At 40.9% G+C, this 22,865-nt stretch overlaps 3 protein-coding genes across 6 annotated transcripts; 2 read left to right on the top strand and 1 right to left on the bottom strand.

The window, feature by feature from the left end:
* The first annotated feature begins 1,693 nt into the window (after nt 1-1,693).
* On the top strand, nt 1,694-7,475 carry LOC119905326 (sushi domain-containing protein 3). The gene is made up of 5 exons (XM_038722229.1): nt 1,694-2,222; nt 4,082-4,276; nt 5,098-5,245; nt 6,040-6,207; nt 6,325-7,475. The coding sequence occupies exons 1-5, from the start codon at nt 2,138-2,140 to the stop codon at nt 6,665-6,667; spliced, it is 939 nt and encodes a 312-aa protein (XP_038578157.1). The 5' UTR covers nt 1,694-2,137; the 3' UTR covers nt 6,668-7,475.
* A 116-nt stretch (nt 7,476-7,591) lies between these two features.
* LOC119905327 (caspase recruitment domain-containing protein 19-like) lies at nt 7,592-12,555 on the top strand. 3 transcript variants are annotated; one of them, XM_038722231.1, is made up of 6 exons: nt 7,592-7,730; nt 9,081-9,226; nt 9,377-9,533; nt 10,124-10,192; nt 11,755-11,820; nt 11,951-12,555. In XM_038722231.1, the coding sequence occupies exons 1-6, from the start codon at nt 7,724-7,726 to the stop codon at nt 12,061-12,063; spliced, it is 558 nt and encodes a 185-aa protein (XP_038578159.1). In that variant the 5' UTR covers nt 7,592-7,723; the 3' UTR covers nt 12,064-12,555. The 3 variants fall into 3 exon arrangements, with proteins under 3 accessions (XP_038578159.1, XP_038578160.1, XP_038578158.1); XM_038722232.1 differs by having other exon boundaries at nt 7,613-7,745; XM_038722230.1 differs by lacking the exon at nt 7,592-7,730 and adding an exon at nt 8,001-8,055.
* A 73-nt stretch (nt 12,556-12,628) lies between these two features.
* On the bottom strand, nt 12,629-21,272 carry LOC119905328 (ninjurin-1-like). 2 transcript variants are annotated; one of them, XM_038722233.1, is made up of 3 exons: nt 19,010-21,270; nt 16,585-16,743; nt 12,629-13,182 (listed from the first exon to the last, which is right to left on the bottom strand). In XM_038722233.1, the coding sequence occupies exons 1-2, from the start codon at nt 19,200-19,202 to the stop codon at nt 16,601-16,603; spliced, it is 336 nt and encodes a 111-aa protein (XP_038578161.1). In that variant the 5' UTR covers nt 19,203-21,270; the 3' UTR covers nt 12,629-13,182; nt 16,585-16,600. The 2 variants fall into 2 exon arrangements, with proteins under 2 accessions (XP_038578161.1, XP_038578162.1); XM_038722234.1 differs by lacking the exon at nt 12,629-13,182 and adding an exon at nt 13,195-14,938 and having other exon boundaries at nt 19,010-21,272.
* Nucleotides 21,273-22,865: the final 1,593 nt, after the last annotated feature.

The following is a 22,865-nucleotide window of genomic DNA, read 5'->3' on the forward strand; positions in this document are numbered from 1 at the left end:
CTCGAACACTTTATGCAGAATAATATCTCAAAATGTCCTCATTCACTGTGTCTCTTTCTCCTTGTCTACCTCTAAAGATGATGTAAAATACTCTTGAACACTGAATTCATGGAAACCAAAGTGGTATAAGTGTGGCCACTCAGCAGTTAATGAAACAGAACTAAAAGGGAGAGACACAAGTTCTGAGATTTGGCTTGCTTTCAGCTATATCTTCATTCAAATTCAATACTCAATACTAAAAAGGCTATGACTACCAGTGACAGTGGGAGCTGAACTCCAGCCTCACTTGCAGAGTTGCACAAATTAAAACATTTTAGGAGGCTTGTTTTCATGACTACAGACTGAGAAGAGAAGAGGAAACAACGATAACACATACCTCTACTTCCTAACTTGATTTGTTTTCTCTAGATAAGGGTATCCTGAAGAACAGTTACCTGTGTACCATAAGAGGGTACAATAAACAGCATATTTTATTTCACAGTTATGAACATAACTCTTGAGCATTTACATATAGTCCTTAAGTCTCAAGCATGAACACTTTTAATCAGCCATGCTAATATATTCATAAATGATGAGGCAAACCGCTGTCTGAACAGAGGCTCTCAGTGTGTGTCTGAGGTGATGTCTGGGGGTCTGCTCAGGTGAACAGGCAGAGACACTTATCACCCACAGCAGAAACAGTCTTATGCATGCCCAGAATTCTCAATGACATTAGACTGATGTGCAGTTTGAACAAGAGAAAAGTGCTGCTTTTAGACGGGAATGCAAAGTGAAAATATATTATTAAGTGTAGAGTTTGTATGTTTTTTGCGTTCTGCAGTGGATGCTATGGAATAACGCATCAGATATTTTTCCCTCAAGACATTTTCAACTTGCTTTGGTTTCATTTATAGCTGTTATTATTGTCATTACATCTCCATGTACAGCTAACCATGGTTACTCATTTTGTAATGAAGCCGTTTGCTCATTCTTTGTGCTGTGAACTCATCGATGTTGACTGGGTTTCATTCTATTAAGAAACCTGTCAGTAAGAGTTACACAGTTAAATGGTCCATATCATCCACCAGTTGCCACACATCCGCCACAAGAATAACTGACCTACGACACAACCAGACACAGACAGGGAAGTGAAAAATTCTGACATGTAATCAGACACAGGTGTAGCAAGAAGCAATGTATTCCACGCACAGTTAATTTCACTGAAATGTATTGTATAATGCACTGTCTGGGCTCAGCTGAAAGATCTTTCCCTCTCACACCTTTAATTAGATCCTTCACATTATCAGTCTGACTTTTGTCCCTTTGGATTTGTGGATTTAGCACTGCTACTGTTGCAACTTGCCAGCATTATTTAAATCAACCTCCTGTATCTCCTACTTCATAGGTGATGTTGAGCATTGATGAATATCAACTTGGGGACGCTATAGATAGTACCAAAAGCCCTTTTGGACATAACCAAGCACCACATGTCTTTGTAAACCAGCTCTCTTTGATTTGGAACTCACTCTCTCAACTTATGCCTGTTTTGTTTGTGCAAACATTATTACCTTGTATGTGAATGCTTGTGTCAGGATAGTAAGCTGTGTATTAGCAAACAGAACCCTTTTTAATGGCCTCCTCTTACTTAAAGATGGGCTTTACGTCACTGTGTTTTGCACATTTTCAACCCTGTCTGACGAACACCCTGATAGGCTCAAACAGCAGAGCGGTGACATCCTGCCAACAAAGAGCGCTTCATTGCTGTAGTTACTCGTCGATATCCAACTTGACCTGACCTGGTGTAATCCACAAAGTCATTTTTGCTTTGGTCGACAAGGTCTTGGCCGATCACATTCATCTCACTTCGTCCTCTCGAGGGCTCATCCGCTTGCGCTACAGCAGCCACAGCGCGCTGTCCAACCCGGGGCATTAGAAGAAGTGAATGATGCGGTGAGAAAGCATTGTGGGAGGACTCAGTAGATGACAAGCTGTTCCCTGGGAGGCAGAAAGGCGAACAAAATCGCACGGAGAAGCTCACGCACGACCCCACCTACGGAATCCCGACTTGTTTAGCCTGTACCGGGAGCGAAGGAGCACAGTTGCGCAGTCTTTACGCACAACCAAAAAGCGGACCGTGAAGCGTCTGTCTGTCACCACCATGTCAGCGGCAACAGCTTCAATAGCAGATGTGTCCAAGACTGATTTAACAAACAAAGATGACAGCCGTGACCGGAATAAATCAGGTAAGACAGATGAAATCAAACCAAATGGTGTCTAATTTATACACGAGTTGAACGTGTAGGATGTGTGTGTGGGACGGAGACTTGTTTTTGGCACTTTGCACTTATTCCAGTTGTATTCTTCACATGAATGCCGGTATTTGTACGATTTTAAATAGATATTGTGTGTGTGTGTGTGTGTGGAGGGAGGGAGGGAGGGGGGTCATCTACAAGTTGTGCGTTTTATTCGAACATTGATCCCTAAAAAAGAGAGATTTAATGTGTGTGTGTGTGTGTGTGTGTGTGTGTGTGTGTGTGTGTGTGTGTTCTCGCGCGCACGTGCCTGTTGTCTAAATGCTAGACCTATATTTCCTCGTGCAATATCCCTTTAGGGACTTGCAGTAATTGCTGTGATAGCAGTATCCTAACAATTGTTCTAGGATAGTCTAGGTAGGCTGAAAAATGCGTTTGCTCATTGTCTTTTTTTCGATGGGCATGTGATCATTTCTAAGAAATAGAATTCACATTAAGAATACACTTTTCATCACACACTAAGTGTCATCGGGGGTGACTGAATTAACTTCAGGCGCACCTGTCTTCCAGATCTCATAATTAATATATTTTAAAGAAAAACAAATAATGAGGAAGTGAAAAAAGGGCGGCAACACCGGTGGCTTTAACAAACTTCCGACGAACAGTGGGGTGTCTCACACGCAAGCTCCCATAGCCACACACACACACACACACACACACACACATTACATAAAAGTGATGCTCTCTACTTATCGGCAATGAAGTGCGTCCTTGTGTTACATAAACTTGAATATGGTGGTACTGACTAATGGTAATAGCTTTCAGGGGACTTTTTATCCCAGTTAAGTCTGGCCCAGTGCCATTGTAAAATGTGATCAGAAGCTTGTGTGGTTCTTTAAAAAGAAAATGCGCATATTTTTCACCTAACCTCGTTTCTTTCGATTTATTTTATTAATGAAACCACGAACACTTTTTGTGTGAAGCCCCTTGTGGTGATAAATGTGCACCACATGTTTTTAACAAGAAGTGCACAGCTCCTCTCACATTCTTGGATAGTTTCCTTCATTTAACAGTTACAAAGAGGAACATTGCCCAGTCCCCCCTATGTCTGGAGTCCATTGTTTTAGTAAAAACCAGATAGCAGGTTTCCCAAAGTAAACAGTCTGGTTGTGACTTTTCCTGGGCCTGATCACAGTTATCATTCCCAATTCTGTTGGAAACCACTTAATTGATGTCACTGTGTCTATTTGCATTCCAACAGCTTGTGTCATGATGAAGTGATAACCTTAAGTTGAAGGTAGGTCGTGCCAGACTGCTGGTGTACTGAGCTGACACAGTGAGAGACCTCGCCTCCTGTAATATGCTGAGCACTGTGCTGTATGATAACCACTTTTACCGTGGCTCCAGATGGTCTGTGTGTTTCCACCAGCCTTGCAGGCCTTTTGTTTAATGATTTATCACATTTCCTGCTTCGATACTGTTAGAATTCAATGCAGCGCAGCACCAGGCTGTTACGGGGGGAGCAGCATTTTGTCACGCAGCGTAGTGCAGCCCTACAGGGGTTCAGCGCTGATAGCTGTGGAACGACTGTCCCATTCCACACTGAATCTCATCTGCAGTGCTCCATTCTTCTTTGTTGTTCACAGTGTTCACGCTGAATTGTTGTTGCACTTCATTTGAATTCTGAGTTGTCTGATCATCCCTGTGAAAACACATTTCTTTTGAAGATGCATGAATTATACATATATTGAAACTATGGGTGACCTTTTGGTGATTCATCGACATCTAACATCTGCAGCATAATTAAATAACAACCACTGTTTTTGATGCACACGATCATCCTCTTTCAGGTCAGTCCCAGGCTCAGTGCACACCCATGCCCCTGCCAGCCCTGGGCACCCAGAGGATCATACAGGGCAACGGTACCAATGTGGGCACAGTCATTTCCCTGCAGTGCCCAGCCAGACACAAACTGATAGGAAGTGAGCTGATGTGTGTCATGGGCACCAACAGCACCCACTGGGTGGGGGAGACCTACTGTAAACGTAAGTAGTGACTGAGGCCAAGGCATGACAGTTAATATAGAAAGAATGGCACTCATAGGAGTTGCCTGCTTGAAGCCAGGTTACTGTATGAAAAGTGTTCATACACATGGTAATGTGCCAAAATGTGTTTGTGTGTAGATGAAATGCTTTTACTGGGAGAATTGCAGCCACTGCAAAATTGAACTGTCTGTCAGCTCATTATTCTGAAGAGATGGAATATATATTAAACATTATGTGATAGGCATTGTGGCTATGGGCAATGTTACTGGAAGACACTTAAGGTTTTATTTGGCTTGGAATAATTAATACTCTAAATTACGTGAGAACTCATTCGAGAAAAAATTATTTGTTGCTTGGGGATGAAGCACATTTAAGGGGAATATTAATGCTAAGGTAGAGAGAACTAATTTCAAGCACTTGCACAGTTTTTTTTTTTTTTTTAGGTAAGTGAGTGGAAGAAATTAGAGCACGATCTTAATTGTGTTTCAGGATCAATCATCATGGGAGAGATGAAGCTGCCTGATGTGAAACTGTGTTTTATTATCCTTTCCATGATGAGCTGGCTTGTGAACTTTGTTGCAAAATGACTATATTTCTGCCCTTCTCCTCTGGTTAAATGACAAAGAGAAACTTTTGATGTAGCAGTCTATGTGGCAGACTCCATCTGTAAAGTCTAAGGTGACAAGTGTTTTGTGTGGTACCTGAGTCTGATTAGGAATTGTTCTGTAGATTTTTCAGCATGATCGATGGAGTTGTCTAATACTTTGAGTGCATGACATGGATATTTAGTCAGTCAGCAGGCTTCTTCTCTCACACTCCAGCTATGTCTTCCTATGAGAACTACGGTTTCCGTGTCGCTGTGCTGGCATCCATTGTAAGCTCAGCCATTATCTTCTTGATGTCCATGGCATTCATCACCTGCTGTTTGGTCGACTGCATCAAAGAGGACAAAAAGAAAAAGCAGGAGCGGTGAGTGAGAAGCAAACTTACTTAAAAGTACCAATACCCAGATTGATAGAGCACATGAATTAAGGAAGAGTCTTTACACAAGGGCCAGGGTTCAAGTCCACCCCAGGCATGTCATCCCCTCTCTCTCTCTCCCTGCCTTTCCTATCTCTCTTCACTGTCAATAAAGCAGAAATGATCCCTCAAAAAAGTACCAATACCACAATGTAAAAGTGCTCTGTTAAAAGTAAAAGTCCCGTATTTAAAATCCTATGGTGCCATGTGGAGTTTTATTGTAAACAAACAAAAGTGAAGTTGGCAGTCAGTGTCACTCACCAAAATGCATTGTGTCTCTCCTTGAGTTCTATTAAATGTGTTCACATTCCTCATAAAACAAGCTGCAAAAACTACAACATTCCCCGCTGAAATAGAGTGAAATAGAAGTTACATAAAATGGAAATACTCAAGTCAAGTAAATGTACATAAAATTTGTACTTACAGTAAGTACAGTGCTGAATGTATTTAGTGACTTTTCATCATTGGAAGAAAAGCATGTAGAAAAAAAAGAAGAGGCATGGCGATGGCACAGTAGATAAGACACATGCCCTGGGTGTGGAAGACCCAGGTTCGATTTACACTGCAACGCATCCACCAATGTGTCCCTAAACAAGACCCTTAACCCCTAGTTGCCTCATAGGCGTGCAACCTTTGACATATATAGCAGTTGTAAGTTGCTTTGAATAAAAGAGTCAGCTAATGTGAATTTTCAAATTGAAATACTTTGACATGCAGGTTTAAATGGATTTTTTTTAAAACAGTGAGTCAGATGTGTGGCAGTGGGAGGAGCAGGCCCAACATCACCAGGACAACAGATCTCACTATAACCATATCGGCAGGAACAATAACAACAACAACACCCAGGAGAAGGTGCTTTCACTGTGGGACACCGGCTACCCAGCCATGTGTGACAACATGCGAGCCTGCAGGTAAAACGTGGGCTGACTTTTGCTTAAACGACCAGAAAGGGAAAAAAGTTCCAAATATCACTGAAGACATGCAGACCAGCAGAAACATTAAAGAACATCCTGTGTTTTCCTCCACAGATGTCATCAGCAGTACGCATATGCTCCTGCCTGCACATATGGCCCCACTCCTGCGCTTTCTGCTCTCCCCGGCCGTGACTACAACCAGCCTCTCTTACCCCGAAACCCAGAATCCTCACACATCGCTGGTCCACCACCTCAGTACTTCGGACCTCCTCACTCCTCCTGTCGAAGTGCGAGCCCAGGCCTGGTCCAGATCTCAGCAGTAGGGCCTGATTTGGTGTGGCAGTATGGAGAACAGCAGAGCAGTTTGTCAGAAGTAAACCCATCAACCACAGATGAGTCCAACATGAGAAATATAAACCCTGCCAAAGAATTTTCGATACGGATTATATCAGTGTGAGGACACCATCAGTCAAGAACTTGTTCAATGACCAAATATGACATATGACATAACAGTGTCAGCTGTATCGGACTATGGGAAGTAATAACTGAACATTCCTGGTCATGATGAAATGATTATGTCTGAAGTTCTAGACAATATGAGGGCTCTATATGCATACTGATCTGACAGACTTATGTGCCTTTTGTTAACTTCAATGGCACACTGCCCTCTGTCTGAAAAGGGGAGCCATTGCACTTTCAAGACACCAGCCTTGTTGGAGACACTCCCTTGTAATTAGAAGGTCAAGGCACTTCTATGCCCTTAATTGAGCTTTTCAGAAACCAATTAAACTGTTATGTTGTGACTTAACAATTAAGGTGTTTACTGACATAGTTCATAACACATTGTAGGCAGCTGAGGGTCTGCGAAGCTCATCTCTGGGCAGGAGTGTCCAGTTTGTTGGATGAGGAGAGCAGCCTGAAGCGAGTATGTAAATATAATTTTTAAAGAATGTAAATAAATTAAACACTTCTACTGATAACGAGTGAGATTGTATTGCAATGGAAGGAGCTGATGTACAGTTCCCTCTGAGGGACAAATGCAAATGCAGGCCAACATGATAAGGCAGCAAAAGCCTACATTGATTTTGACAGTATGTGTAATAATGTAGCCTACACACAGGAATGTCAAGTGAAATGGTAAAGAATGTATTACTGGCAGGGGAAAAAAGCAACAAATTATTATTATTAACATTGCCAGGTATAATTGACCCAGTGCATCGTTAGTATAAATTGATGTAGGGAATGAAATAAAGTGATAAATGACACCTCTGTGGTTCAGTTTTTGCAATAGAAAGCTCTGCCTCTTCTCCTGGTAATCTGCCTGTCAGGTCAGTCTGCGGACTGATAATCATCATGTGACCCTGAAGTCGGTCATGTGGCCCCGGACGGTCGCAGGGAGGCGCAGCGCGCCGCGGGTGGACAGTAGAGACCATCAAACCAGGGAGAGCAGGAAGTTTTACCGGGAGACTGTCGGTCGGAAAGAGCACGTCCCACCCGCCGTTTGTTTGTTAGTATGACAGGTTTGTGAATCAAGGGTAAGATGTTTTGTCTTGCTTTGGATAGTTTACATCATTAATCCCTGCGCGCTGACTTATAGGATGCAGAGGATCGCTGACCGCCCACTGTGCTGCGTGGGTGCGCCACCTGTTGCATACAATAACAGTTTTAAGTTTAGTCGTTGCATAAAGCACGAGCAGTTAGAAAGACGGGTATATGTATTAAAACGCTACATTATTTAATAACCTACGTTATGGTTTGACGTTCTCGCCAGAGCCGTCCAGACTTTTAAAAATTAAATATGGATGATGAAGCTCCTCCTTCTGCCAGTCACATACAAATCTGTGGGTAAGAGTCCCATTTAAATAAAATGTTTGTAAAGAACTCAGTCATTGGGGTGAGGTTATTTTATTTTATCCCGCTGAAAGTAGGCTACTTTTTTACATAATGTGCATTTCAGGGTAAACTTAACAAATGAAGTTTTCTTACCCACAACTATACAATTTAGAGATTCAGTTAATAAAAATTTTACACTAGACAAACTAGTAGTAGACAACTGTTACTTACCTATGCAATTTTACCTGGTGCTTAAATAACTTAGTTGGCAAAGGACTTGCCTATTTTCTGCACTTCTACAGACTGTTAATAGCAACATGTGTAATGTGGCAGAAGAGACTTTTTCAAAAATCATGATAACACATGTCAAACCCACAACTGCACAGGAAAGTTCAACAGTTGTCACATTTAAAACCCTCGCCATGACTTACTGAAGGACACTTAACAGGAAAAATGGCCTCTAAACACCGCATTAAGCATCAGAAGTGAGCTGGAAAAACATCAACAGGAAGTTGGGAAATTTGGGACTTTGTGCTGCTAATAGGCAGTATAACAAAGTATACTTCTTTTAATACAGCCTCACAAATGACCATTGAGTTGAATCAGCAGCTTTTAAGAACAAGGGCTTCACCAAACTGGTATTTTCTACAAGCCTCACAGGCTTTGTATCGCAACGTCTTACCGTCATTTTGTGCCCGCCTTAACTCAGTAGACATGTTACTCATCAAGTATTAGCATTAAACTATTCAAGTAAAGTGTGGCCAAAGTGACAGTTTTGTGGTAAGTGTGTTAACCTTTCTAAACGGGAGAATAAACCTCTTAGTCATTTATTTTCAGAACAGGATTGATGCCAAGACCAGCTTAAGAAACTACTTAAGACTAGACATAAAATCTGCAGGCCTTCAATTAGAGCTTTGTAGCATGCTCTAATTGTATAGTATCATAACCTGAATCTGAAGAATATGAATTTAAGAATTAAAGTGTGTATGCAGTGTAGAGTGCATTTTATTCAACACATTTCTCTTGTTCTTGGCTAGACATTGATGATTACCATGTGCAGCTCCGGGGGGACGCCCATTTCCTGTGCTCAGATCAGAGGATGGACACTGAACTGGTTGACAGACTGGTGCTACAGCTGAACAGGATCCACCCACAGATACTCAGTGACAAGGAAGCCCACAGAGTAATTACAGATAATATGACACAATTCCAAAAAAATCCTGTTTTGACAGTTCTTACATTTCTGCAACTGAATTTAGTCTTAGAAAAGAAGCACAGTGTGCAGGTATACAGGTATGTGCAGTGATTCAATTCAGCATGTGTCTCACTGCAGTTCAGGAACCTCAGCGTACCCACCAAGGTGCGGTTAGCTGAGCTGTTGAAGCACCTGCATTGGAAGGGTGATGAGGCATGTCATGAATTCTACAGGGGACTTCACATCCACGCTGAGGACGTCTACTCCAGCCTGCCCACCAGAGTCACACAAAGAGGTAAAAACACTGAGCAGGGCAGCTCAGACATTTTAGTGGCTGAAGATTGCCACGTAGAACTGCAGACAGGTGAGAATCCTCTGGTCCCAGTATAGTTGGGAGATCAAATTAAACGTACAGTAGAGTCAGCGCAGGTTTTATATATAGCACAAACAAGTCAAAAACCTTGAAAAAAATCAATATCAATATCCAGAAATGACAAAATGTGTGTATCTGGTATAGTCATGTGCCAGTGTTTAAACATATCATTATTAGTTTTCTAAAATTCCTGTGCATAATTATTCAAGTTAATTACACTGATTCATTATCAGGTGGTGTTAACCTAAAAAGCTTCTCCCTGCTGACTCTTTTTTAACAAAGTTAGGTTGTCCAGTATATCCAATATGTCTTAAGTGAGATGGTTAGATTGGTAGAGGTGGTAAATATAGTGTACCATCGTGGTGGATCCCCTGCTGTGCAATTGCCCTGTCTGGCCTTATGTGGACTTATCCTGTTTAAGATACAGAGAGAAGCCAACGTTCTGCCTGCACTGAAGTTCAAGTAGTGGATCTTACAAGTGTGGGGTTAACCAGTTTTACTCTCTGTTCTAGAGGTGACAAATCCAAAATGGACATACAATGTGGCAATCTACCCAGAGCAATATGTGCTCAATAACAGAGGTAAATATAACCAACATGAAACACTACTGCTTAGTGCATTATATATAATTTCTGTTCATTTATATTATTAAGTTAAATTGCAATTCACTATCTAAGTGTTAGTGTAACATCAACGACCACACTAATGTTTCTGTAAGTTGCAAGCATGTATACCTGAAAGTACTGCAAACAACTATTCAAAGTCTGTCATAGGTTTTTAGATTTTTATTTTAGAACAATATGGAAATTACCTTGCAGAAAATTTATGTTTTCATCATGAGGTAGAGGTAGAGTTGCGAGCAAGAACTGATATGAAAACACTTCCTATGTAGTGCATTCAAAAAAATTTTGACATTTGATGATTGTATCCAAAACCAAAGCTACAACATGTATATTTGATCTGATTCCATAACAGCAGAGCTCACACGTGCATAACCCTATAGTATAACAGCCATCTCTCAAACCTGAATGTCCATGCTTAAAACTACATTCAAGTGTGATGATAACATTACTTTTGTAGAGTTTAGTGTTTGTATGAGGTGGTAGAGGCTTTAATTATGACATGTATATTAATGTTTAAAGTAACCATTAACAGACAGTAAACCTACCCTTATGTACACATAGCCCTTGGTGATATGATCTGTTCTGTTACTTTATATTATTTATTTTGTTGTTTTTGAAGTGCTTTTCATGTTCAAAAGGCAATACAAATACATTGTGATGGATTATTGGTTTAAAATAAGGTGTCTAGTCTGCAAAATGACTTTTAATCCTAACTTGGCATGAACTGAAAGCAGTGGCTGCCCGGAAAGTAGGAAGTCATTCTCAAAACCAATGTTAAACTTTGAGAAAGGATGGGCAGTAGTGTAATTTAATGATAATAAAACATAATTTTAATCTGCAGTTGTAGAAGTTTAATTTGGCAAAAGACTGCTAGGGTGTTTATATAAAATATGGTGGTCTTACGGTTTGTGTATGTGTCAGGGTGCCTCTGTACCCCCCACTGATTCTCAGATAAGCCCCTTAAGCCCAACTAAGCTTTGTTCTTCAGCAAATGCAGTTGTCTGCTGAACCTTTTAACCCCTAGCGTCAGAATGTGGGCCCCACTGCTCTGCACTGCTTCTCCATTCATCATCCTGTTGCATCCAGGGCTCTGGCTTTTGTGGGTCAGTTAAGCTCACGTGTAAACCCCCTGTCCAAAACTGCTTCCTCTGTCCTGCATTCCTTTCAGGGGCATATCCACTGTGTCAGAGGTGTTTAAGCAGGGAAATGGGTCATCAGTGATGTAGTGAAACACTGACTCCCAATCATAAGTCATACTAAGAAACAATGGCTTGTTTAGACTGTGAACAAGAAGATAATTGTCTTTTCACAGAGCAGCTTTGGACATTGGACTCTTTGGCCTCACCATATACTAGAGTACATTTCTGTTGTTCTTTGTTATTTAGTTCTTATCATTTATAAGGAACACACCAACCCACTATCCACATTTAGTATGCCCATCTGCTTATCACACATTCCTATTGTTTATAGGTGTTACTGGTCGATAGTCACTGATGAGAACTTTCTCTTCCCTTCTGCAGGACCAATGTTCTTCCTGAGCTGTTTCAGTTTTGTAGTTGGTATTGCAATGCTCTACTATTACAGAGGTGAGTCATACAGAATGATGGAGAAGTGTGCAGACTTATTTGTTCTTGAGCATTTGAAATTACTTTGGAAGCATCCAATTTTTCTTCGGATTTTTTAAAAACTCATTGTTGCCACTATTTCTCCCCACAGAGGGTGAGACGTTGAGATGTACTGGTCCGTTCCTTCACTGCTCTGCAGCAAGACTTAGTAAAGGTGCTAAAGATGTTTTAATTTCCTGTGCTGAGGTTGGAAAGAAGAAATGAGGATGTTAAGGTGCTGAAACGCTTAAGAACGACCCCTGTGAAAAGAACAAGCCATGCAATTTGCCACTTTGCTGTGCCAAACTTGAAATACACTTTGAGAGCTATAAACTTTTTTTTTCTAAAATTACACAGAGTTGTTGGCACTAATTGACTCCTCTTAAATCCCTGAGAAGTGACATTGACACGACTCATTCTGTCATAAAGTCCCACTGTTAACTTTTCTTTATATGAAAAAGATTTGTAATGAGGGATTTATTGTGTGTGCAGAACATCTAATTCCAATGACATTTTCAGGTAAAATGGAGCATAATACTAACTGAATAACTGTGCTCACACTCACACACACACACACACACACACACACACACAAACTCACACACACATACACACACAGGTGTTTTCAATCACGCTGTCCCGAGAGGAGGCGACATGAGTGTTACTTTAACAATGTTCAAATTTTGTACAAATAAAGCACACCACATTTTGACATCACCTGGAGTTGTATCTTATTTTCAATCTAGTAGGACAAAGATATACATAGAAATGCATACAGTTAATTAGCATCAAATACTGTGTGGTATTGCAGTCTAATAGTAACATTGACAGTGATGAGCAGGACCATGATTAGATTTTTAAGGTTTGTGTCTGGCACTGTTTTGTCTGCAGTGAACTTTACATAGAGATGGTAAATCGTTTATCTGAACAGCATCAAAAAATACACTAGAGGGCACTGCTCCCTCATCCAGTGCACCAAAGTGGGAAATAAGGATGATGGAAAATGTTGTGGTGTGCTATAACAATGACAACTGAGGGCAACAGACAGCCTGCATTAATGAATGACAATCAAACTGAGTCCATCAAGTGAATGAATTAAGTTAATTAAATGCTACATTAAACGCTGTTGACTGCTCAAGACAGACTTGTATTCAGGGTGGATGCATGCCATAGTCATTTCAAGTGTTTCTCCATTTATCATATAATATGATACTGATTCATAATTGTAATAATGAATGTGTAGAAAAATATACATCCAAGATAGTATATACAGTACAACTCTGGTGGAGAGATTAGGGTGTTTGATCTCAGGAGATTTGCGACACTTTTCCTCCTCTTCCTTGCCTGCGAAGAGAGCAACAGATGAGAGAGGAGTCAGAGAGAGAGGGGGGTGGGGGCGCTAAAAGGGGTTGAAAGTGTCACCAGGTTTGATTGTCCAGTTTGAATTCTGGCATCCACAGTCCCACGAGAGAGCTATTTATAGTCTTGCTTCACGTGACCTAAAACTCCTCGATGAACATCAGCATCCTCAGATATTAAACTTCACAGTACTCTGTAAAGGTTTTAGGCATGTATGGAAAAAAAGAAAAAAAAGTGAGAATGTTTTTTAAAACATACATGTTTATTTATATTTATAAATTAACAAAATACAAAGTTAAGGTGAAAAGAAGAAAATCAAATCAATGTGACCACCCTTTGTCTTCATAACAGCATCAATTCGTCTAGGTACACTTGCACATCGGCTCAAACATCTTGGGGAACTGCCCACATTTTCCTATGGATTTAGGTAGCTTCAGTTGCTTCTCTCTCTTCATCTAACCCCAGACAAACTCCATGATGTTGAGATCAGGAGCCTGTTGCACCAGCGATACGTAAGTTCTACCTTAAGTTAGGGTGCAAAGTCCACGCTAAACAATACGTTGAAACTAGTTAGTTTGAGACTTAAGCTGTATTGATGTTTGGTTGCACCACCGAGACGTAAAGTGCATCTTAGCTACTCTGGCGTAAAGTCCATACTCATCAAAACAGTGTCGCAGAAAATGACGTTTACACATGCCATGGCCGGTAAAGTATAACGGGCAGATGAAATTGTAACATTATAACTTATATACGCGTAGGAGCCATTATGCCCCTCATATTTCAAAATCCCCACCCCCCACACTTTTCTATGGTGATTTTGGAGTTGGCTAGGCGAGAAGGTTTACTATGAGTGGCTAGTCAATCAATCACTCCACATCAGACATGATTAAACGGTTGAAACGCGGACAAAAATCCTGTAAGTTAATTTGCTCCTCCTGATCCCAGTCACCCCCCCTTTCAAAACGATGCGCCATGACAACCACTTGACTATTTTATGGAGGACTTTACACCTATTAATTATGTCTACGTTGGACGTATTTCAGCTGGTGCAACCCTTAAAATGTTAGTAGCACGTAAACTCCGACTTAAGTTAGAAATTACGTTCAAACTAGGCTAAGTTTGAACTTACACATAGTTGGTGCAACCCAGTGATGGTGTCTACGGTTCTCAACGTTGCACGTTTCGTTGTGCTTCTTCAAAAGAGCTATCTCGACACCACAGTCTGCCTTGAAATTCCTGTCTGGTCAAGACCTTGCTGATGCAGTATGACTACCTTGTGTCTTGTTACTGTGCTCAGTCTTGGCACGGTGTATGACTTTTGACAGTAAACTGTCTTCAGCAACCTCACCTTGTTAGCTGAGTTTGGCTGTTCCTAACCCAGTTGTATTCCCCCTACACTGTTTCTGTCTCAGTTAATGATTGTGTTTCAACCTACATATTGAATTGGTGATCATTAGCACCTGGCGATATGCCAACAAAATCCCCGACTTTGTGCAAGTGTACCTTAAGAAGAATTGCAGCTGTTTTTAAGATAAAGGGTGGTCCCATTAAATATTGATATGATTTAGATTTTTCTAAAGAGGATGTACTTCCTGCGGTAGTTGAAGAAGTTCAGCCTGCCAAAGACAATGATGGTGCACTTCTACACCGCCATCATTGAGTCCATCCTCACTTCCTCCATCCCCATCTGGTACGCTGCTGCCACCGCCAGGGACAAGGGCCAACTGCAGTGTGTCATTCGCTGTGCAGAGAAAGTGATTGGCTGCAATCTTCCATCTCTTCAGGACCTGTACACCTCCTGGACTCTGAGGCGTGCAGGGAAGATTGCAGCGCACCCCTCCCATCCCAGTCACAAACTGTTCCAGTCCCCTCTGGTAGGAGGCTGTGGTCCATCAGGACCTAAACCTCTCGCCACAAAAACAGCTTCGTAGCTAGCCTCATTAACAAGGCCTGGGTCCCTCACTGACACTCCCCCCTTTCCTCTCAAATACTGTATATCTTTGCACATGTAAATATTATTTAATTTCACATCATTGCACAAAGCCGATATATAGCACATATTTGTTGTTTGCTTTTTCTGATTCTAAATCTAATGTTCACTCACTTTGCATTTTATTAATATATAATTATAATCTATTTATGTCCTTTTTAGAAAGCTACTTTGTAGCATTTTTCCACACTTGCCTAAAACCTTTGCACAGTACTGTACATTATGCATATATATCAGTCTACAGATCTGCCCTGAGTGGAGCTGTGTGTGTCATCAATCTGGCTCTACTCTCGCTGTTTCCACGGTTACCAATGATAGTTGTGGAGGAGGAAAAAGGATCAGGTTGTGACGTTGGTTTGTCATCTCAAAGGTGCTTTGTCACAATCATGTTGAAGATACAAACATGAATATTCTCTAGGTATTTAGCAGATGTGAAACAGGCTCAAACTGCTTTTATATTCTTGTGTCAAACCATAAAGTGTTTTAATTGCACATTTGGTTTGACTTTAATTGAGGTTTCGGTGGCAACTGCCGAAACACAGTCTAATTAAGGGTTCCATTTTAACAAGCAGTTCTGCTGGGGTCTGTGCTGTGTTGACTCTGACTCACCAGCTGCTGGTCCAGAGAACCACAGACACTCCGTCTTTTAGCTCATAGCACAGAGAGCCATGGCACAAACAAACATTGTTATAATTGAATGTTAGGCATGACACCTGTGGTTGGGAACAGATGTGTTGGTAAGGTTAAAGGTGTAGCAGGAGAGATAAGGCACACTCTGCTCTGCATACATTTGCTCAACAGGCCCATCAAAACTCCTGGTCCGAGCTGTCTGAAAAGGAACCACGACATCTTGCTCATATGTCATCAATGCAATTAAAAATTGAAGCCTGTTCAGCTGTCAGCATTTGTGCGTAACTGTGCTTGTGCATTTGTGTCTGCCCAGTGCTTGGGGTCACTCTCTTTCAGCAAAGGAGACAGACAGTGTGAGCTCACATGTGCCTGTTGTCGCCACTTTCCTGTCAGTCCACTAGGAACAAATGTTGTGTTGTTTGCATACCAGACCCTTTTGTTGCTACTGCTGTTTCTCTCTTGTTCGCTGTTTTCTCTCCTTGCCTGCAGCAGTGCAGGACAATGATTTTCTGGTAAATAAACATTGGTTGAATATGGGTTTTTTAAAATAAAAATTCCAGTGGAAATTTCTCTGAGAGCCTGGAGAGGTCAGTGTGTTTGTAGGTCAGGTAGGAGAGGACCAAAAACATGCTGACTACATGGATGTCTATAGAAGTAAACTGCACAGTGAGGCAGGAGAGAAAACACCTGGTTGCATAGAGAGAGGGGAGCAGTGAAAGAGGGGGAACATAAAGAATGTATGTGATTAGCAAAAATAGAAAGAATACCTGTCTGTGTTCTTGGTTAGTCGCCGCGGTTCGGCCTGTGGACTCCAAAGGCTGTGATGAAGATGTTGACTACCACTATCAAAAAAACCAGGCCTGTGGCTAAGCTTTCCATAATGTTCAGCCTCTGATGCTTTTGCTCATCATTTAGGTTCCATCGAACTGTAGACAAAACCAGGAAAAAGAATTTAACAACACACAGACACACGCTTGATGAAAGTCTAATCGTACATCAGCAATCCACTTTATTTTGGGACACAAGCCAACTCATTATACACATATTTACTGTCAGCCATTAATCCATACTTAATTCTGGGTGCAGGGAGATGACTGATTCCACATAAATGCAATTATCAAATATTTCATTTCGACAAGAGGAAAAAGAAGTAGCAGAACACAGATGGGTAGGACTGAAAAACAACTCGTCATGATGAATTACAAAACAATCTTATGTAAGGAATTTTGTCATTAATAAATAAAAAGCAGAGATTATTTCTTTTAAAATGTGTACATTTACATATGAGTGCAAACTGATTTGATGAAACTTCGGATAAACTCTGCTATTTGGATTTCTGTTATTGGAGTGTTCTAACAGAGGTCTAACTGGCTGTGTAATTGACCCCAATGTAAGTAAGTAATATCACTATGTACAGAACATACTGTATTTTATGTCTGTGAATGGCAAATTCATGCACTAGCCCATTTCTGTATTTTGTCACATTAATCAAATGTGCAGGCTCAGTTTATACACACAGCAATGGGTTCTGTGAAACCACAAACAATCAGCAGTGGTAAAGGTAATGTCAACAAAACACAAGGGTCATTAAACTCCATGTACAATTTAGTTGGGTAACATAATATAAAACATAATTTTGAGAAAAGTAGAGGGCTTATATGGTATGAAATTAACAGGCTTCTGATTCAAAGCACACAAAAAGAACAATACAGGGAAGAGTGAACTGATCAAGGGAAGCTTGTATTTCTTGTAGAACACTGCTTCATTTTGTTTGCACCTTGTTACATTGAGCCAAATAAAATTATGGGAAAAAAACAACTAATCCATGTTGTGATGACATAACAGATAATAAAAGGCGTCATGTCCATCATCACAGGGGCTTGCCTATGAGCAATGTTAAACTTTGGTGGATCAGGAAAATGTGTATATATGAGGGAGTATACAGTAGCTGTGTCACTACAGGAACACGTTATGTGTACGTGTGCGTATGAGTGTCGTAGTGGGAGATTACCAAAGGTTAAACGGTATAAGGACCCCGTCTGGTTGTATATGTGTGTGGGAGGGTATGTAGGCCACTCAATTCACGCCCCACTGGCTCCAAAGACAGAGCTGGATCCACAGGGAGGGGAGAACGAGGGGGGAAGGGAGAACCGAGAGGGCAGCCGGGTTTAGAACAGTCAAAGAAAACGAAGGAAAAGGGATGAAAAGAGCAGTGAGAATGAGATGTGTTTGATATTCTGGTAGAAACAAGGGGGGCTGGTGGAGTCAGAGGATTTGGTGGATGGAGGGGGTCAGAGGGGGCAGGGCCTTCATGAATGTGTGATGACTCTCACATGCTTGGCCGATTGTCTTTGTGACACGTGATCTTTTAGAATAAAAAAACAAAATCTTATTTTATATTTATGAGTTTATTTATGAGTGATTATGATGATTGATTATGGCTATTGTGATTTTTTTAATGCAGAGCAAATTTACAAACTGGTAAATAATTAACATTTTACATTAACATTGTAGGAATATATGGAAAGTAAGATATAAGGAAAGCAAACCCAACATTTATGGGGGATATGACCTTGATCCAAAATGGATCATTTTTAAATGATTAAAATTAAACATTACTACAGAGGGAGGAGCACAAGAGTGATAGGTCAGTGTATACCAGTAGTGTTGTTGTATTTTAGGCATGGACAGGATTCTGACTAACATTGTATCATTTACTCCTCCCGCTAGAGCTGAGATGAGTCAGTGTGGCCTGCCTAAAGTTCACTGACCCGCTGTTCAGTCCGTCAGAGGAAAATGAACTTCAGTCTAATCTGCACAAATACACCTCATCTTAACTCATCTTCCCATCTTAATGGACCTGTTTTTCCAACCCAAGCTGTGGCTGGTAAATGCTTTTATTTTTTACTTTCTTTCTATTTACTCCAAGATATGCATAGACATTGTGGGCTGACTCCCAGCAGCACTTAAACCTAGTGAACTCTGACCTGGTGTCAGGCTCAGTTGCCATGTTAACAGCTAGAGTCCAACTGGTAATGGGCTGTTTGTCAGGAGTCAGTGGACTTGATGCCGGTGAATCTTGCTGAGGGACAGGGTGGAGGGGAGGAAACATAAAGGGTACGTGAAGGTTTTGAAGGTTGCCAGATGATAAACAGCAAAAGGGTGGTGCTGTTACTGTGTTTATTTTCTCACCTATGAAGATGAGTAGGACCCCGACTGTGACCTGCAGACAGAGGGAGATGCTGATCAGGGTGATGAGGGGGGTGTAAAAGGAGAGGTTTGGCCCCTGCTCCAGCACAGCCTTTAGCTGAGAAGCGTTGGCCATCAGTAGAGCCACATCCAGCATGCTCTCAGCTGCACTCTTCTTATTGGAATAGTGGTTCATGTTCAGAGGGGCTGGGCTGCTCAACCAAGCATCTGGATTGGAGGCCTGCGGAGAGAAGAAAGTAATAATGTTACTGTTAGATGAATGCTTGGAAATAAACAGAAAGGCATGCTCTGTGCTACTGTGTTTTGTTCTCCCAACAGAGCGACAAGGCAGCTTGCCAATGACACTAGCAGTAATTTTGTGCCTTCTCTGTCTCTGGTTATCATTCTGACCTAATTAGCGCAACACACAGCCATTACAGAAGAGTGACCTTTGAAAACAGAGCCATTAGTACAGCAAAGAGATACTGACACAAAAAAGTCAACATGTGCAGTGTTCAAGGCTTTCCACTAGCTGTGGTTTCAAATGATCACATTTAGTCTGCACATCTCTGTCAAAGCTCAGTGAGCTCCAAGCATATTATACCACATGTGTTTCTCGGAGCCCTCTCTTCCACTATTTGTTGACTTTTCAAATCAAAGCAGTGTGTCTGACTATCTGTCTTCTCTGTATGTTGTAAACATACTAATATATAGTGATACTGTGACCCTTAGGTCAAATCCTGATCATAAATCCCTGTCTGTTGAAGCAGGATAGCAGAGTTTTCTGGATAACGGCACTCAGTAAAAGCCAGAACAGCTCTTTTATACCCAGTATCAATATTTATTTGTATGTATATCGAGCACATAACAAAATGCACCTAAACAAACACTATTTCATATATTAAACTACACATTCTACATAGCAGGGAAAGGAGGAGAGTCATTTAGGCTGTATCCCTTCTTTGAATGATCAACAGGTGATACCCAAAAGCATTAATGAAGAAAAAAGAAATCTCAGTTTTACATCAAATTCTATAACTCATTGATTCTTGCGTGAGTGATGATTATGTAACAAAAGCTTAGCAAGGTGTTGTGTGTGTTTCCACTCCATACCAGTGGACTCTGCATGGTAAAGAGAATAACATGTACTGACTCAGCAGGTGCTGGATAAACAGTCCACTTGTTGATAATAAGAAATCACTCTCTTTTAAAATGAGGAAAATACACCTTCCTTCGGAGCACTTCTGCTGAATGAACACTTGGGCTGACTGTTCAGCAACACCTGAGAACCCTCACTGAAGATTCGGTCGCATCAAGGCCAAAGCCTGCAGACTCACACACTCTCTGCGAACATGAAATAACCAGCAGTGTTCACAGTCCCATCCTCGAAACTGAAGCCTTCCTCTTTTTCTCACAACACAACCCTGCAGCTGCGGAGAGCACAGTTTGTCAGGGATTAACCAAACCACAGAGCTGGTACGAACTGTCTTCCCTCTGCTCCAGGAATAGAGACAAAAAGAGAGAAAAGCAGAGCTGCACCCTCTAATTTGTTACAGGGTAGGCTACAGCTGAATTACAATGTCTTGAGGAGATTCACAACAATCAGCTGCATGGTTAAGTTGATGTATGTGGGGTAAGTATAAACTGCACAGAAGGTGTTGTTATGTGGGTTGGAGAAGAGCTAGTATACTGCTTGCAGTAATTATTTTGATGAGTTTCTTCTTTCTACATGGATTACACATGTCACTGGTCAAGTTATTTATCTGGCAGCAAACCTCAATATCATTTTAGATTTTTACAATTTGGCATAGCTTCATGTGAACACTGCAGAGACATCTCGACCGCATCCAGAAAACCTTCCAAATAACATCTCCATGGGCTAAATCTTTTTCACTCTGAACCGTAGGCCTGATGCCCCGTGGAAAGACTCATAGCAAGAAATTAAACAGCTCTTCAAAACACGTTTCCCTAGATTCCAAGGGAAACGCAATGCGATGTGTTGTTGTGCCCTTGTGACTGTGATTTGTGCCACAAAATGGGGACACTGTCATGACGTGTCAGGGTCAGCCATTCTGCTCTCAAACACTGACAGAGGCTTTTCAAAGACAGCGCTTTATCCCAGAGTCAACAGACCACAGTGAGATAATGCTTGTTGTGAGCTCACAGGTTGGAAACATGCAGTCACTATGTCTAGAAAAACAGCAATTTTGGTGAAAATTCACCAGCAAATATAAAGAACTCTTTTCAACGATTACACTATGGTTCATTGTATTGTGTATATACTAAGCCAAGACTAAAGGCCACCTACTCAGTCAGTTCAAGCTTTTTGTCAGGATTAATCCTGCTGTCTACTCGTATCATATGGCTGAGAACATAGGATAACAACTAATCACAGCTGAGGAGACAATGTAGAACAAAAAGATGTGTGAATATAGGCTATGGAATGTCACACTGTGCTTTCATGAGGGAGGGGGGGGGGCAATGCTACAAAAGCCATATTACAGGATCTGATCCAGGCTTCAAATTGAAAAAAATGCTAAAGAGAACCCACATTTGCATTTGCACTGACTTTTGTTTTCCCATTTCAGAAGAGACTTGTCAGTCTCCCAGCCATTACAGATGTATTGTTACTTGGCACAATCTAAAACGGAAGGTTCTCATTAAGTCAATCGCTCTGTATTGGTCCAATGCTTATTTTTGTGATGAATTATTCACACTGCATTCCTTGTCTGAAATAGACCCTCGGGACACACCGCAGAGAGAGAGAAAGGGAGGAGGATGTGGGGGGGAGGGAAGACAGAGTAAGACAGAAAAGTTGTTTGAATCTGTATTAACTCTCAGTTATGCGTCACTGTGGAACAGCAAATAGCTTAACAGAATGGTATTTAACACATGCAGATTTCTGCAGAATCAGGTGTCCCTAATATTACAGTATGTCGGTGTAAGAGAAAGTGGTGCAAAGGAAATCACATGGTCATGTACTTTTTTTATAGAGGACCTCTTAAAATTATTAATGTTGACCAAAGTGCTACAATGAGAAGTTCAAATACATTCATAAGTCTTCAATGACTTGATGAATAGATAAATAAAAACGTACCACCCAAACAACCTGAACTGCCTCTCCCATAATTAGGAAATATGAAACATTTTCCAAATGTAAAACTATGTTTGAATATAATGTTTTTTAATATATACAGAAAATTAGAAAGCACAGCACATATCAAATAACACAGATAGACAAGGGACAATTATAGTCACTTAAAACAGAAACAATAAAACAGATATTCTAGACAGTAAATTGAAGAGGTAAATATCATAGTGGGTCGCTAACTCCTCCAGAGTGATGATCCCTCTTAGATTTATCTGAACAGTGGAATGAAAAGAGGAGAGAGGAGTAATTGGGCTGAAATACTAACAGGCATGGAGGTCATTTTGGGAGAGATCAAGTAAAGCGAGATTTAATGCAATGTTTTAAAAAAACAAATAAAATACTGCATCTTTACATTGACACCTAGCCATTACCCTTTTACTCACGACTGAACAAATGTGTCTCATCATAAATAACTATCTTTATGTCCGCCTCATAGCTAGATGCAGTGCAATAGGGCACCTGCTTTGAAATGGGAAAGGCTGCAATTTCTAAATTCCTGAGACTGAACCTAAACCTTGAACCTAATTGAAGCATAGAATAGTTTTTCATTGTGTATTCAAAGGCCAACTAGTGCTGGCTTACTTCCAAGCAAAGGAAATTAACTTGCATACCATATCCTAAACATTTCCCCTTTTCCCACACCGTCACACTAACTGATTATAGCTAAATATCTGCATGTCAGTAACTGTGACAGTATGTAATGATTAT

The sequence above is a fragment of the Micropterus salmoides genome, unplaced genomic scaffold, assembly GCF_014851395.1.
Source record: "Micropterus salmoides isolate LMB-PRFRI ecotype aquatic unplaced genomic scaffold, ASM1485139v1 Ms_hic_scaffold_16, whole genome shotgun sequence".
Taxonomy (NCBI): domain Eukaryota; kingdom Metazoa; phylum Chordata; class Actinopteri; order Centrarchiformes; family Centrarchidae; genus Micropterus; species Micropterus salmoides.

What these genes read in the sequence shown, in the direction of transcription:
- LOC119905326 (XM_038722229.1), top strand. Translation starts at nt 2,138, where the DNA reads ATGTCAGCGGCAACAGCTTCAATAGCAGATGTGTCCAAGACTGATTTA. An exon ending in CCGTGACCGGAATAAATCAG is followed by an intron (nt 2,223 to 4,081) that starts GTAAGACAGATG and finishes ATCCTCTTTCAG; the next exon opens with GTCAGTCCCAGGCTCAGTGC. An exon ending in GGGGGAGACCTACTGTAAAC is followed by an intron (nt 4,277 to 5,097) that starts GTAAGTAGTGAC and finishes CTCACACTCCAG; the next exon opens with CTATGTCTTCCTATGAGAAC.
- LOC119905328 (XM_038722233.1), bottom strand. Translation starts at nt 19,202, where the DNA reads ATGAACCACTATTCCAATAAGAAGAGTGCAGCTGAGAGCATGCTGGAT. An exon ending in GGTCCTACTCATCTTCATAG is followed by an intron (nt 16,744 to 19,009) that starts GTGAGAAAATAA and finishes TTTTGTCTACAG; the next exon opens with TTCGATGGAACCTAAATGAT.
- LOC119905327 (XM_038722230.1), top strand. Translation starts at nt 8,013, where the DNA reads ATGATGAAGCTCCTCCTTCTGCCAGTCACATACAAATCTGTGG. An exon ending in GTGACAAGGAAGCCCACAGA is followed by an intron (nt 9,227 to 9,376) that starts GTAATTACAGAT and finishes GTCTCACTGCAG; the next exon opens with TTCAGGAACCTCAGCGTACC. An exon ending in CACCAGAGTCACACAAAGAG is followed by an intron (nt 9,534 to 10,123) that starts GTAAAAACACTG and finishes TCTCTGTTCTAG; the next exon opens with AGGTGACAAATCCAAAATGG.